Raw genomic sequence first — 15,569 nt, forward strand, 5'->3', positions numbered from 1 at the left:
CCTAACCCTATCCACTACCACCTAACCCTATCCACTACCACCTAACCCTATCCACTACCACCTAACCCTATCCACTACCACCTAACCCTATCCACTACCACCTAACCCTATCCACTACCACCTAACCCTATCCACTACCACCTATCCACTACCACCTAACCCTATCCACTACCACCTATCCACTACCACCTATCCACTACCACCTATCCACTACCACCTAACCTAACCCTATCCACTACCACCTAACTACCACCTATCCACTACCACCTAACCCTATCCACTACCACCTAACCCTATCCACTACCACCTAACCCTATCCACTACCACCTAACCCTATCCACTACCACCCACTAACCCTATCCACTACCACCTAACCCCATCCACTACCACCTAACCCTATCCACTACCACCTAACCCTACCACTACCACCTAACCCTATCCACTACCACCTAACCACTATCCACCCACCTACCCTATCCACTACCACCTAACCACTATCCACTACCACCTAACCCTATCCACTACCACCTAACCCTATCCACTACCACCTAACCCTATCCACTACCACCTAACCCTATCCACTACCACCTAACCACTATCCACCTATCCACCACTACCACCTAACCCCATCCACTACCACCTAACCCTATCCAACCCTATCCACCTACCACCCTATCCACTACCACCTAACCCTACTACCACCTATCCACTACCACCTAACCCTATCCACTACCACCTAACCCTACCACTATCCACTACCACCTAACCCTATCCACTACCACCTAACCCTATCCACTACCACCTAACCCTATCCACTACCACCTAACCCTATCCACTACCACCTAACCCTATCCACTACCACCTAACCCTATCCACTACCACCTAACCCTATCCACTACCACCTAACCCTATCCACTACCACCTAACCCTATCCACTACCACCTATCCACTACCACCTAACCCTACCACCTAACCCTACTACCACCTAACCCTATCCACTACCACCTAACCACTACCACCTAACCCTATCCACTACCACCTAACCCTATCCACTACCACCTAACCCTATCCACTACCACCTAACCACTATCCACCCAACCCTAACCACTACCACTATCCACTACCACCTAACCCTATCCACTACCACCTAACCCTATCCACTACCACCTAACCCTATCCACTATCCACTACCACCACTAACCTATCCACTACCACCTAACCCTATCCACTACCACCACTACCACCTAACCCTATCCACTACCACCTAACCCTATCCACTACCACCTAACCCTATCCACTACCACCTAACTACCACCTATCCACCACCACCACCTAACCCTATCCACTACCACCTAACCCTAACCCCCTATCCACTACCACCTAACCCTATCCACTACCACCTAACCCTATCCACTACCACCTAACCCTATCCCACTAACCCTATCCCACCTAACCCTATCCACTACCACCTAACCCTATCCACCACCTAACCCTATCCACTACCACCTATCCACTACCACCTCCACTACCACCTATCCACTACCACCTAACCCTATCCACTACCACCTAACCCTATCCACTACCACCAACCTATCCACTACCACCTAACCCTATCCACTACCACCTAACCACCTATCCACTACCACCTAACCCTATCCACTACCACCTAACCCTATCCACTACCACCTAACCCTATCCACTACCACCTACCTAACCACCTATCCACTACCACCTAACCCTATCCACTACCACCTAACCCTACTACCTACCACCTATCCACTACCACCTAACCCTATCCACTACCACCTAACCCTATCCACTACCACCTAACCCTATCCACTACCACCTAACTACCACCTATCCACTACCACCTACCACCCCCCTATCCACTACCACCTAACCCTATCCACTACCACCTATCCACTACCACCTAACCCTATCCACTACCACCTAACCCTATCCACTACCACCTAACCCTATCCACTACCACCTAACCCTATCCACCTATCCACCACTACCACCTATCCACTACCACCTAACCCTATCCACTACCACCTAACCCTATCCACTACCACCTATCCACCCTATCCACTACCACCTAACCCTATCCACTACCACCTAACCCTATCCACTACCACCCCCTATCCACTACCACCTAACCCTATCCACTACCACCTAACCCTATCCACTACCACCTAACCACCACTAACCCTATCCACTACCACCTAACCCTATCCACTACCACCTAACCCTATCCATCTACCACCTCCACTACCACCTAACCCTCCACTACCACCTAACTACCACCTCCATATCCACTACCACCTATCCACTACCACTACCACCTATCCACTACCACCTAACCCTATCCACTACCACCTAACCCTATCCACTACCACCTAACCCTATCCACTACCACGCCTAACCTAACCCTATCCACTACCACCTAACCCTATCCACTACCACCTAACCACTACCACCTATCCCTATCCACTACCACCTAACCCTATCCACTACCACCTAACCCTATCCACTACCACCTATCCACACCCTATCCATCTACCACCTATCCCTACCACCTAACCCTATCCACTACCACCTAACCCTATCCACTACCACCTAACCCTATCCACTACCACCTAACCCCCTATCCACTACCACCTAACCCTATCCACTACCACCTAACCCTATCCACTACCACCTAACCACTACCACCTAACCCTATCCACTACCGCCTAACCCTATCCACTACCGCCTAACCCTATCCACTACCACCTAACCCTATCCACTACCACCTAACCCTATCCACCTATCCCTATCCACTACCACCTAACCCTATCCACTACCACCTAACCCTAACCACTACCACCTAACCCTATCCACTACCACCTAACCCTATCCACTACCACCTAACCCTATCCACTACCACCTAACCCTACCACCTCCACTACCACCTAACCCTATCCACTACCAACCTATCCACTACCACCTAACCCTATCCACTACCACCTAACCCTATCCACTACCACCTAACCCTATCCACTACCACCTAACCCTATCCACTACCACCTAACCCTATCCACTACCACCTAACCCTATCCACTACCACCTAACCCTATCCACTACCACCTAACCCTATCCACTACCACCTATCCACTACCACCTATCCACTACCACCTATCCACTACCACCTATCCACTACCACCTATCCACTACCACCTAACCATCCACTACCACCTAACCCTATCCACTACCACCTAACCCTCCACTACCACCTAACCCTATCCACTACCACCTATCCCTACTACCACCTAACCCTATCCACTACCACCTAACCCTATCCACTACCACCTAACCCTATCCACTACCACCTAACCCTATCCACTACCACCTAACCCTATCCACTACCACCTAACCACTATCCACTACCACCTAACCCTCCACTACCACCTAACCCTATCCACTACCACTAACCCTATCCACTACCACCTAACCCTATCCACTACCACCTATCCACTACCACCTAACCCTCCACTACCACCTAACCCTATCCACTACCACCTACCCCTATCCACTACCACCTATCCACTACCACCTAACCCTATATCCACTACCACCTAACCCTATCCACTACCACCTAACCCTATCCACTACCAACCTATCCACTACCACCTAACCCTATCCACTACCACCTAACCCTATCCACTACCACCTAACCCTATCCACTACCACCTAACCCTATCCACTACCACCTAACCCTACCCCTACCACTACCACCTAACCACTATAACCACTACCACCTAACCCTATCCACTACCACCTAACCCTATCCACTACCACCTAACCCTATCCACTACCACCTAACCCTATCCACTACCACCTATCCACTACCACCTAACCCTATCCACTACCACCTAACCCTATCCACTACCACCTAACCCTATCCACTACCACCTATCCACTACCACCTAACCCTATCCACTACCACCTAACCCTATCCACTACCACCTAACCCTATCCACTACCACCTAACCCTATCCACTACCACCTATCCACTACCACCTACCACCTATCCCTATCCACCTAACCCCATCCACTACCACCTATCCACTACCACCTAACCCTATCCACTACCACCTAACCCTATCCACTACCACCTAACCCCATCCACTACCACCTAACCCTATCCACTACCACCTAACCCTATCCACTACCACCTAACCCTATCCACTACCACCTATCCACTACCACCTAACCCTATCCACTACCACCTAACCCTATCCACTACCACCTATCCACTACCACCTAACCCTATCCACTACCACCTAACCCTATCCACTACCACCTAACCCTATCCACTACCACCTAACCCTATCCACTACCACCTAACCCTATCCACTACCACCTAACCCTATCCACTACCACCTAACCCTATCCACTACCACCTAACCACTACCACCTATCCACTACCACCTAACCCTATCCACCACCTACCACCTAACCCTATCCACTACCACCTAACCCTATCCACTACCACCTAACCCCCACTACCACCTAACCCTATCCACTACCACCTAACCCTATCCACTACCACCTAACCCTATCCACTACCACCTAACCCTATCCACTACCACCTAACCCCATCCACTACCACCTAACCCTATCCACTACCACCTAACCCTATCCACTACCACCTAACCCTATCCACTACCACCTAACCCTATCCACTACCACCTAACCCTATCCACTACCACCTATCCACTACCACCTAACCCTATCCACTACCACCTATCCACTACCACCTAACCCTATCCACTACCACCTAACCCTATCCACTACCACCTAACCCCCTATCCACTACCACCTAACCCTATCCACTACCACCTAACCTATCCACTACCACCTAACCCTCCACTACCACCTATCCACTACCACCTATCCACTACCACCTATCCACTACCACCTAACCCTATCCACTACCACCTAACCCTATCCACTACCACCTAACCCTATCCACTACCACCTAACCCCATCCACTACCACCTAACCCCATCCACTACCACCTAACCCCATCCACTACCACCTACCACTACTAACCCTATCCACTACCACCTAACCCTCCACTACCACCTAACCCTATCCACTACCACCTAACCACATCCACTACCACCTAACCCCATCCACTACCACCTATCCACTATCCACTATCCACCTAACCCTATCCACTACCACCTAACCCTATCCACTACCACCTAACCCCTATCCACTACCAACCTATCCACTACCACCTAACCCTATCCACTACCACCTAACCACTATCCACTACCACCTAACCCTATCCACTACCACCTAACCCCATCCACTACCACCTATCCACCACTACCACCTATCCACTACCACCTAACCCACTACCACCTAACCCTATCCACTACCACCTAACCCTATCCACTACCACCTATCCACTACCACCTAACCCTATCCACTACCACCTAACCCCATCCACTACCACCTAACCCTATCCACTACCACCTAACCCTATCCACTACCACCTAACCCTATCCACTACCACCTAACCCTATCCACTACCACCTAACCCTATCCACTACCACCTAACCCTATCCACTACCACCTATCCACTACCACCTAACCCTATCCACTACCACCTAACCCTATCCACTACCACCTAACCCTATCCACTACCACCTAACCCCATCCACTACCACCTAACCCTATCCACTACCACCTAACCCTATCCACTACCACCTAACCACTACCACCTAACCCTATCCACTACCACCTAACCCTATCCACTACCACCTAACCCTATCCACTACCACCTAACCCTATCCACTACCACCTAACCCTATCCACTACCACCTAACCCTATCCACTACCACCTAACCACTACCACCTATCCACTACCACCTATCCACTACCACCTAACCCTATCCACTACCACCTATCCACTACCACCTAACCCTATCCACTACCACCAACCCTATCCACTACCACCTAACCCTATCCACTACCACCTAACCCTAACCACCTATCCACTACCACCTATCCACTACCACCTATCCACTACCACCTATCCACTACCACCTATCCACTACCACCTAACCCTATCCACTACCACCTAACCCTATCCACTACCACCTAACCCTATCCACTACCACCTAACCCTATCCACTACCACCTAACCCTATCCACTACCACCTAACCCTATCCACTACCACCTAACCCTATCCACTACCACCTAACCCTATCCACTACCATCCACTACCACCTAACCCTATCCACTACCACCTAACCCTATCCACTACCACCTAACCCTATCCACTACCACCTAACCCCTATCCACTACCACCTAACCCTATCCACTACCATCCACTAACCTAACCCTATCCACTACCACCCCTATCCACTACCACCTAACCCTATCCACTACCACCTAACCCTATCCACTACCACCTAACCCTCACTACACTAACCACCACTACCACCTATCCATCCACTACCACCTAACCATCCACTACCACCTAACCCTATCCACTACCACCTAACCCTATCCACTACCACCTAACCACTATCCACTACCACCTAACCCTATCCACTACCACCTAACCCTCCACTACCACCTAACCCTATCCCACTACCACCTACCTAACCCTATCCACTACCACCTAACCCTATCCACTACCACCTAACCCTATCCACTACCACCTAACCCTATCCACTACCACCTAACCCTATCCACTACCACCTAACCCTATCCACTACCACCTAACCCTATCCACTACCACCTAACCCTATCCACTACCACCTAACCACTACCACCTAACCACCACTACCACCTATCCACTACCACCTAACCCTATCCACTACCACCTAACCCTATCCACTACCACCTACCACTACCACCTAACCACTATCCACTACCACCTAACCCTAACCCTATCCACTACCACCTATCCACCACTACCACCTAACCCTATCCACTACCACCTAACCCTATCCACTACCACCTAACCCTATCCACTACCACCTAACCCCATCCACTACCACCTAACCCTATCCACTACCACCTAACCCTATCCACTACCACCTAACCCTATCCACTACCACCTAACCACTACCACCTATCCACTACCACCTAACCCTATCCACTACCACCTAACCCTATCCACTACCACCTAACCCTATCCACTACCACCTAACCCCATCCACTACCACCTAACCCTATCCACTACCACCTAACCCTATCCACTACCACCTAACCCTATCCACTACCACCTAACCCTATCCACTACCACCCCATCCACTACCACCTAACCCCATCCACTACCACCTAACCCTATCCACTACCACCTATCCACTACCACCTAACCCTATCCACTACCACCTAACCCTATCCACTACCACCTAACCCTATCCACTACCACCTAACCCCATCCACTACCACCTAACCCCATCCACTACCACCTAACCCCATCCACTACCACCTAACCCCATCCACTACCACCTATCCACTACCACCTAACCCTATCCACTACCACCTAACCACTACCACCTAACCCTATCCACTACCACCTAACCCTATCCACTACCACCTAACCCACCTATCCACTACCACCTAACCCCTATCCACTACCACCTAACCCTATCCTACCACCTAACCCTATCCACTACCACCTAACCCTATCCACTACCACCTAACCCTATCCACTACCACCTAACCCTATCCACTACCACCTAACCCACCTATCCACTACCACCTATCCACTACCACCTAACCCTATCCACTACCACCCTATCCACTACCACCTAACCCACCTATCCACTACCACCTAACCCTATCCACTACCACCTAACCCTATCCACCACCACCACCTAACCCTATCCACTACCACCTAACCCTATCCACCACTACCACCTATCCACTCCACTACCACCTAACCCTATCCACTACCACCTAACCCCATCCACTACCACCTAACCCTATCCACTACCACCTACCACCTAACCAACCCTATCCACCCACCTAACCCTATCCACTACCACCTAACCCTATCCACTACCACCTAACCCTATCCACTACCACCTAACCCTATCCACTACCACCTAACCCTATCCACTACCACCTAACCCTATCCACCTAACCCTATCCACTACCACCTAACCCTAACCACTATCCACCTACCACCTATCCACTACCACCTAACCCTATCCACTACCACCTAACCACCTATCCACTACCACCTAACCCTATCCACTACCACCTATCCACTACCACCTATCCACTACCACCTATCCACTACCACCTATCCACTACCACCTATCCACTACCACCTAACCCTATCCACTACCACCTAACCCACCTATCCACTACCACCTAACCACTATCCACCTAACCTAACCACTACCACCTAACCCTACCACCTAACCCTACCACTAACCCTATCCACTACCACCTAACTACCACCTATCCACTACCACCTAACCCTATCCACTACCACCTATCCACTACCACCTAACCCTATCCACTACCACCTAACCCTATCCACTACCACCTATCCACTACCACCTAACCCTATCCACTACCACCTAACCCTATCCACTACCACCTAACCCTATCCACTACCACCTAACCCTATCCACTACCACCTAACCCTATCCACTACCACCTAACCCTATCCACTACCACCTATCCACTACCACCTATCCACTACCACCTATCCACTACCACCTAACCCTATCCACTACCACCTAACCCTATCCACTACCACCTAACCCTATCCACTACCACCTAACCCTATCCACTACCACCTAACCCTATCCACTACCACCTAACCCTATCCACTACCACCTAACCCTATCCACTACCACCTAACCCTATCCACTACCACCTAACCCTATCCACTACCACCTAACCCTATCCACCTAACCCTATCCACTACCACCTAACCCTATCCACTACCACCTAACCCTAACCACTACCACCTATCCACTACCACCTAACCCTATCCACTACCACCTATCCACTACCACTACCACCTATCCACTACCACCTAACCCCTATCCACTACCACCTAACCCTATCCACTACCACCTAACCCCTATCCACTACCACCTATCCACTACCACCTATCCCTATCCACTACCACCTATCCACTACCACCTATCCACTACCACCTAACCCTATCCACTACCACCTATCCACTACCACCTAACCCTATCCACTACCACCTAACCCTATCCACTACCACCTAACCCTCCACTACCACCTAACCCTATCCACTACCACCTAACCCTATCCACTACCACCTAACCCTATCCACTACCACCTAACCCTATCCACTATCCACTACCACCTAACCCTATCCACTACCACCTAACCCTATCCACTACCACCTAACCATCTACCTAACCCTATCCACTACCACCTAACCCTATCCACTACCACCTAACCCTATCCACTACCACCTAACCCTACCACTACCACCTATCCACCCACCTATCCACTACCACCACCCTATCCACTACCACCTATCCACTACCACCTAACCCTATCCACTACCACCTAACCCTATCCACTACCACCTAACCCTATCCACTACCACCACCACCTATCCACTACCACCTAACCCTATCCACTACCACCTAACCCTATCCACTACCACCTAACCCTATCCACTACCACCTAACCCTATCCACTACCACCTAACCACTACCACCTAACCCTATCCACTACCACCTAACCCTATCCACTACCACCTAACCCTATCCACTACCACCTAACCCTATCCACTACCACCTAACCCTATCCACTACCACCTAACCCTATCCACTACCACCTAACCCTATCCACTACCACCTAACCCTATCCACTACCACCTAACCCTATCCACTACCACCTAACCCTATCCACCTACCACCTAACCCTATCCACTACCACCTATCCCTATCCACTACCACCTAACCCTATCCACTACCACCTAACCCTATCCACTACCACCTAACCCCATCCACTACCACCTAACCACTACCACCTAACCCTATCCACTACCACCTAACCTATCCACTACCACCTAACCACTACCACCTAACCCTATCCACTACCACCTAACCCTATCCACTACCACCTAACCCTATCCACTACCACCTAACCCTATCCACTACCACCTAACCCTATCCACTACCACCTAACCCTATCCACTACCACCTAACCCTATCCACTACCACCTAACCACTACCACCTAACCCTATCCACTACCACCTAACCCTATCCACTACCACCTAACCCTATCCACTACCACCTAACCCTATCCACTACCACCTAACCACTACCACCTATCCACTACCACCTAACCACTACCACCTATCCACTACCACCTAACCCTATCCACTACCACCTAACCCTATCCACTACCACCTAACCACCTAACCTATCCACTACCACCTAACCCTATCCACTACCACCACTAACCCTATCCACTACCACCTAACCCTATCCACTACCACCTAACCCTATCCACTACCACCTACCACCTATCCACTACCACCTAACCCACCTATCCACTACCACCTATCCACTACCGCCTAACCCTATCCACTACCGCCTAACCCTATCCACTACCGCCTAACCCTATCCACTACCGCCTAACCCTATCCACTACCGCCTAACCCTATCCACTACCACCTAACCCCACCTATCCACTACCACCTAACCCTATAACCACCTATCCACTACCACCTAACCCTATCCACTACCACCTAACCCTATCCACTACCACCTAACCACTACCACCTAACCCTATCCACTACCACCTATCCACTACCACCTAACCCTATCCACTACCACCTAACCACTACCACCTATCCCTATCCACTACCACCTAACCCACCTATCCACTACCACCTAACCCTATCCACTACCACCTATCCACCTACCACCTAATCCACTATCCACCTACCACCTAACCCTATCCACTACCACCTAACCCTATCCACTACCACCTATCCACCACTACCACCTAACCCTATCCACTACCACCTAACCCTATCCACTACCACCTAACCCTATCCACTACCACCTAACCCCATCCACTACCACCTAACCCTATCCACTACCACCTATCCACTACCACCTATCCACTACCACCTAACCCTATCCACTACCACCTAACCCTATCCACTACCACCTAACCCTATCCACTACCACCTAACCCTATCCACTACCACCTAACCCTATCCACTACCACCTCCCTATCCACTACCACCTAACCCTATCCACTACCACCTAACCCTATCCACTACCACCTAACCCTATCCACTACCACCTAACCCTATCCACTACCACCTATCCACTACCACCTATCCACTACCACCTATCCCTATCCACTACCACCTATCCACTACCACCTATCCCTATCCACTACCACCTAACCCTATCCACTACCACCTATCCACTACCACCTATCCACTACCACCTAACCCTATCCACTACCACCTAACCCTATCCACTACCACCTAACCCTATCCACTACCACCTAACCCTATCCACTACCACCTAACCCTATCCACTACCACCTAACCCTATCCACTACCACCTAACCCTATCCACTAACCTAACCCTATCCACTACCACCCCACTACCACCTAACCCTATCCACTACCACCTAACCCTATCCACTACCACCTAACCCTATCCACTACCACCTAACCTAACCCTATCCACTACCACCTAACCCTATCCACTACCACCTAACCCTATCCACTACCACCTAACCCCACCCTACCACCTAACCCTATCCACTACCACCTAACCCTATCCACTACCACCTAACCCTATCCACTACCACCTAACCCTATCCACTACCACCTAACCCTATCCACTACCACCTAACCCTATCCACTACCACCTAACCCTATCCACTACCACCTAACCCTATATAGTGCACTACTTTTGACCAGGGCTTATAGGGCTCTGTTTTAATGCAGTATGTTGGAATAGGGTGCCATTTGGGACACGTGCGTTTGAAGCACACTTGGCACACCAGCGGGGTTTCCAAATGACCGGGGACCAATAGAGGGGAAAGGGCCAACACACAGACATTCCAGCGAGATCTATTGCTAAATCGTCGTTGGTATAACGCAGACTATCACCCTTCTGGCTGTCACCAAGTATTCCCGACACTCCCTTGCGCTTACACACACATATATATATATATATATATGTTGTTGCTGCATGGAACCTGTGAATAGTAACACTCCCAAAAAAAAGAAGAAATCTTGTAAGGCAATGTGGATATTTAAAACCGTCAGGTAGCCTGATATCCACCTGCAAAATAGAGGTTGGCCTTTTAGTTACAGCAACAGATGCCACAACGAGGGAATTCTCAACCAAAACGGCTGAATCAGTGGGAAAGAACCTCGAGCCCACAGATGGGAGTTCCGTCCTCTTTCCTCAGTTCTTTCCTTCCTGACTACCTGACTACCACTCGAAGGCTAAAATGTGATTTGATATGAGAAGCGGTAAAAATGGCAGGTACCATGGCAGCATTCGTCCGAAGCGTGTCCAGGGAGAACGGGAGACCATGAAGCCTATGATCGGGTCGGTCACAGCATCCCAGGCCCTCCCCACAAACAGGATGATCGACGCATAGAAGGGGTCCAACTAGAGAGGAGGAGAAGAGAGAGAACAAGGTTAGAGATATGGATGAATGGTTCAGATATGGATGAATGGTTAGAATGGGGGGGGGGGGTTGGGCGCCATCTTGCCCTCAACAACCAGATCAACATCAAAATTCTACTTAAGCAGAGGCGCAGAGCGGAGTCAGTCTAGCCGACTGTTCTCCCCAGGCCAGAGGAGTCAGTCTACTCAACCTCCCAAGCTCTGGCTAAGCCTCTGTGAGCACTTTGATCCAGTAAGGTCACAACCCACCACTGAGTTAATGACTACAAAAATAACTTAATAGGGTGCCATTTGGGACTCAGATTCTCTATACACACACACTACACCCCCGGGCCAGAGGAACCAGCCTACACCCCCGGGCCAGAGGAACCAGCCTACACCCCGGGCCAGAGGAACCAGCCTACACCCCCGGGCCAGAGGAACCAGCCTACACCCCCGGGCCAGAGGAACCAGCCTACACCCCCGGGCCAGAGGAACCAGCCTACACCCCCGGGCCAGAGGAACCAGCCTACACCCCCGGGCCAGAGGAACCAGCCTACACCCCCGGGCCAGAGGAACCAGCCTACATATGGCAGGTAATCTAGGTGATACAGCACTGTTTCTAAATAAAGAAATGCTAGGAGCATATAATAAGCCAATATAATTGTTTTCTTGTTTTGTTTCAGCCTGAGGGCATCCGACTAAGATCGTTCTATATTCCTGACCATTTGAAAAGACCACGGTACATTAGTCTTTATGATCTCTGAGGAATTTACACTCAGTTGGGAGTCGAGAAACCGAACACCATTCGAGATAGCAGGACCCATCACTATTCTGCTGGCACTTGCTCTGACAAGCCCTGTCAGATCTGTGAACACTAGGTGGGGGTAGGTCAGTGAAATGGTGATGGGTCCCAAATGATACCCCATTCCCTATATAGTGCACTAATTTTGACCAGAGCCCTATGGAATCCTATTCCCTATATAGTGCACTAATTTTGACCAGAGCCCTATGGAATCCTATTCCCTATATAGTGCACTAATTTTGACCAGAGCCCTATGGCTAGCACCCTGAATAGAGAGTAAGGATGCTACTGACTGAAGACTCACCTGTGCCACATCCAGTAGGTATATCTGGAGGAAGAAGCCCAGCGCGCAGCCTGTGATCTGATAGGGCGCTCCTCCCACCGCGTAGCACAGCTTGTTGCATATGGACAACCTGTCGCACTGCTCACGCTGGGAAAGACAGGGGGGGGAAAAGGGGTTTATTCATTACCAACAAGTTGACATGTTTAGCAGTTTAGTTTGTTAGGATCCACATTAAAAAAAGGTTATAACCCTGAACGAGCTGCGAATGTTGCATTAATTCATTCCTTTAAAAAAAATGTTTCATGCAATAGCTTAGGCCCTGAATGCCAGTCTGTTGTATCAATGGGGTTTGTTACTGCAAAGCAGAAACAAGATGGCACCCAGGGTTCCACAGAATGGATTGATGCAATAATGAGTCTTGTAAAAATAAAAAATAAATTGTTTCACATCAGACACCAACTGAACTTTGTTGCCGTCTGACCCTCAACAGAGTCACAAACCAACAAATAACTAAACAGCTCTAATAGAGGGAATTCTAGACGAAGTAGGGATGGGGGTGGGAGGAAACAGTATTGTTACGGTAATATTTTTTAAAAGATATAATAAAATAATTCTTCAAAAACCATACGGTATAGCATTTCCTATACAGTGCCTTGCAAAACATTAATCCAGTCTTGTGTTTTCCTATTTTGTTGCATTACAACATGTAATTTAAATGTTTTTTTTTTTTTTTTTAAATATTCGAAATTGGTGAAATGAAAAAAAAAAAATCAAAAACAGAATACTGGTGAGTGCAAATGTATTCACCCCTTTGCCATCTGTTCTGAAGCAAGTGGCACCATGAAGACCAAGGAGCTCTCCGAACATGTCAGAGACAAAGTAGTGGAGAAGTACAGATCATGGTTGAGTTATAAAAAAAAAAAAATCAGAAACTTTGAACATCCCACAGAGCACCATTAAATCCATTACCAAAACAAAATGGAAAGAATATGGCACCACAACAAACCTGCCAAGAGAGGGCCGCCCAGCAAAACTCACAGACCAGGCAAGGAGGGCATTAATCAGAGAGGCAACAAAGAGACCAAAGTAACCCCGAAGGAGCTACAAAGCTCCACGGCGGAGATTGGAGTATCTGTCCATAGCACCATTAAGCCGTACACTCCACAGAGCTGGGCTTTACGGAAGAGTGGCCAGAAAAAAGCCATTGCTTAAAGATAAAAATAAGCAAACATGTTTGGTGTTCACCAAAAGGCATGTGGGAGACTCCCCAAACATATGGAAGAAGGTACTCTGGTCAGATGACTAAAATTGAGCTTTTTGGCCATCAAGGAAAACACTGTCTGGTGCAAACCCAACACCTCTCATCACCCCGAGAACACCATCCCCACATTGAAGCATGGTGGTGGCAGCATCATGCTGTGGGGATGTTTTTCAACTGCAGGGACTGGGAAACATTGTCAAAATTGGAGGAATGATGGATGGCACTAAATACAGGGAAATTCTTGAGGGGAACCTGTTTCAGTCTTCCAGAGATTTGAGACTGGGACAGAGATTCATCTTCCAGCAGGACAATGACCCTAAGCATACTGCTAAAGTAACACTCGAGTGGATTAAGGGGAAACATTTAAATGTCTTGGAATGGCCTAGTCAAAGCCCAGATCTCAATCCAATTGAGAATCTGTGGTATGACTTAAAGATCGCTGTACACCAGCGGAACCAATCCAACTTGAAGGAGCTGGAGCAGTTTTGCCTTGAAGAATGGGCAAAAATCCCAGTGGCTAGATGGGGCATGTCTCTATAAGCTTGGC

General features: G+C 49.5%; 1 protein-coding gene across 1 annotated transcript in view; it reads right to left on the minus strand.

Moving 5' to 3' along the window:
* Nucleotides 1-15,569, minus strand: part of LOC124043137 (sodium-dependent lysophosphatidylcholine symporter 1-B-like) — a 61,195-nt gene that overhangs the window by 38,356 nt on the left and 7,270 nt on the right. The window contains exons 2-3 of the mRNA XM_046361363.1: nucleotides 13,783-13,908; nucleotides 12,552-12,676 (exon numbers count right to left, since the gene is read on the minus strand). Of these exons, the coding sequence (XP_046217319.1) occupies nucleotides 12,552-12,676; nucleotides 13,783-13,908 (251 nt within the window). The remainder of the gene's footprint in view (nucleotides 1-12,551; nucleotides 12,677-13,782; nucleotides 13,909-15,569) is intronic.

The sequence above is a fragment of the Oncorhynchus gorbuscha genome, linkage group LG09 (assembly GCF_021184085.1).
Source record: "Oncorhynchus gorbuscha isolate QuinsamMale2020 ecotype Even-year linkage group LG09, OgorEven_v1.0, whole genome shotgun sequence".
In the NCBI taxonomy this organism is placed as follows: domain Eukaryota; kingdom Metazoa; phylum Chordata; class Actinopteri; order Salmoniformes; family Salmonidae; genus Oncorhynchus; species Oncorhynchus gorbuscha.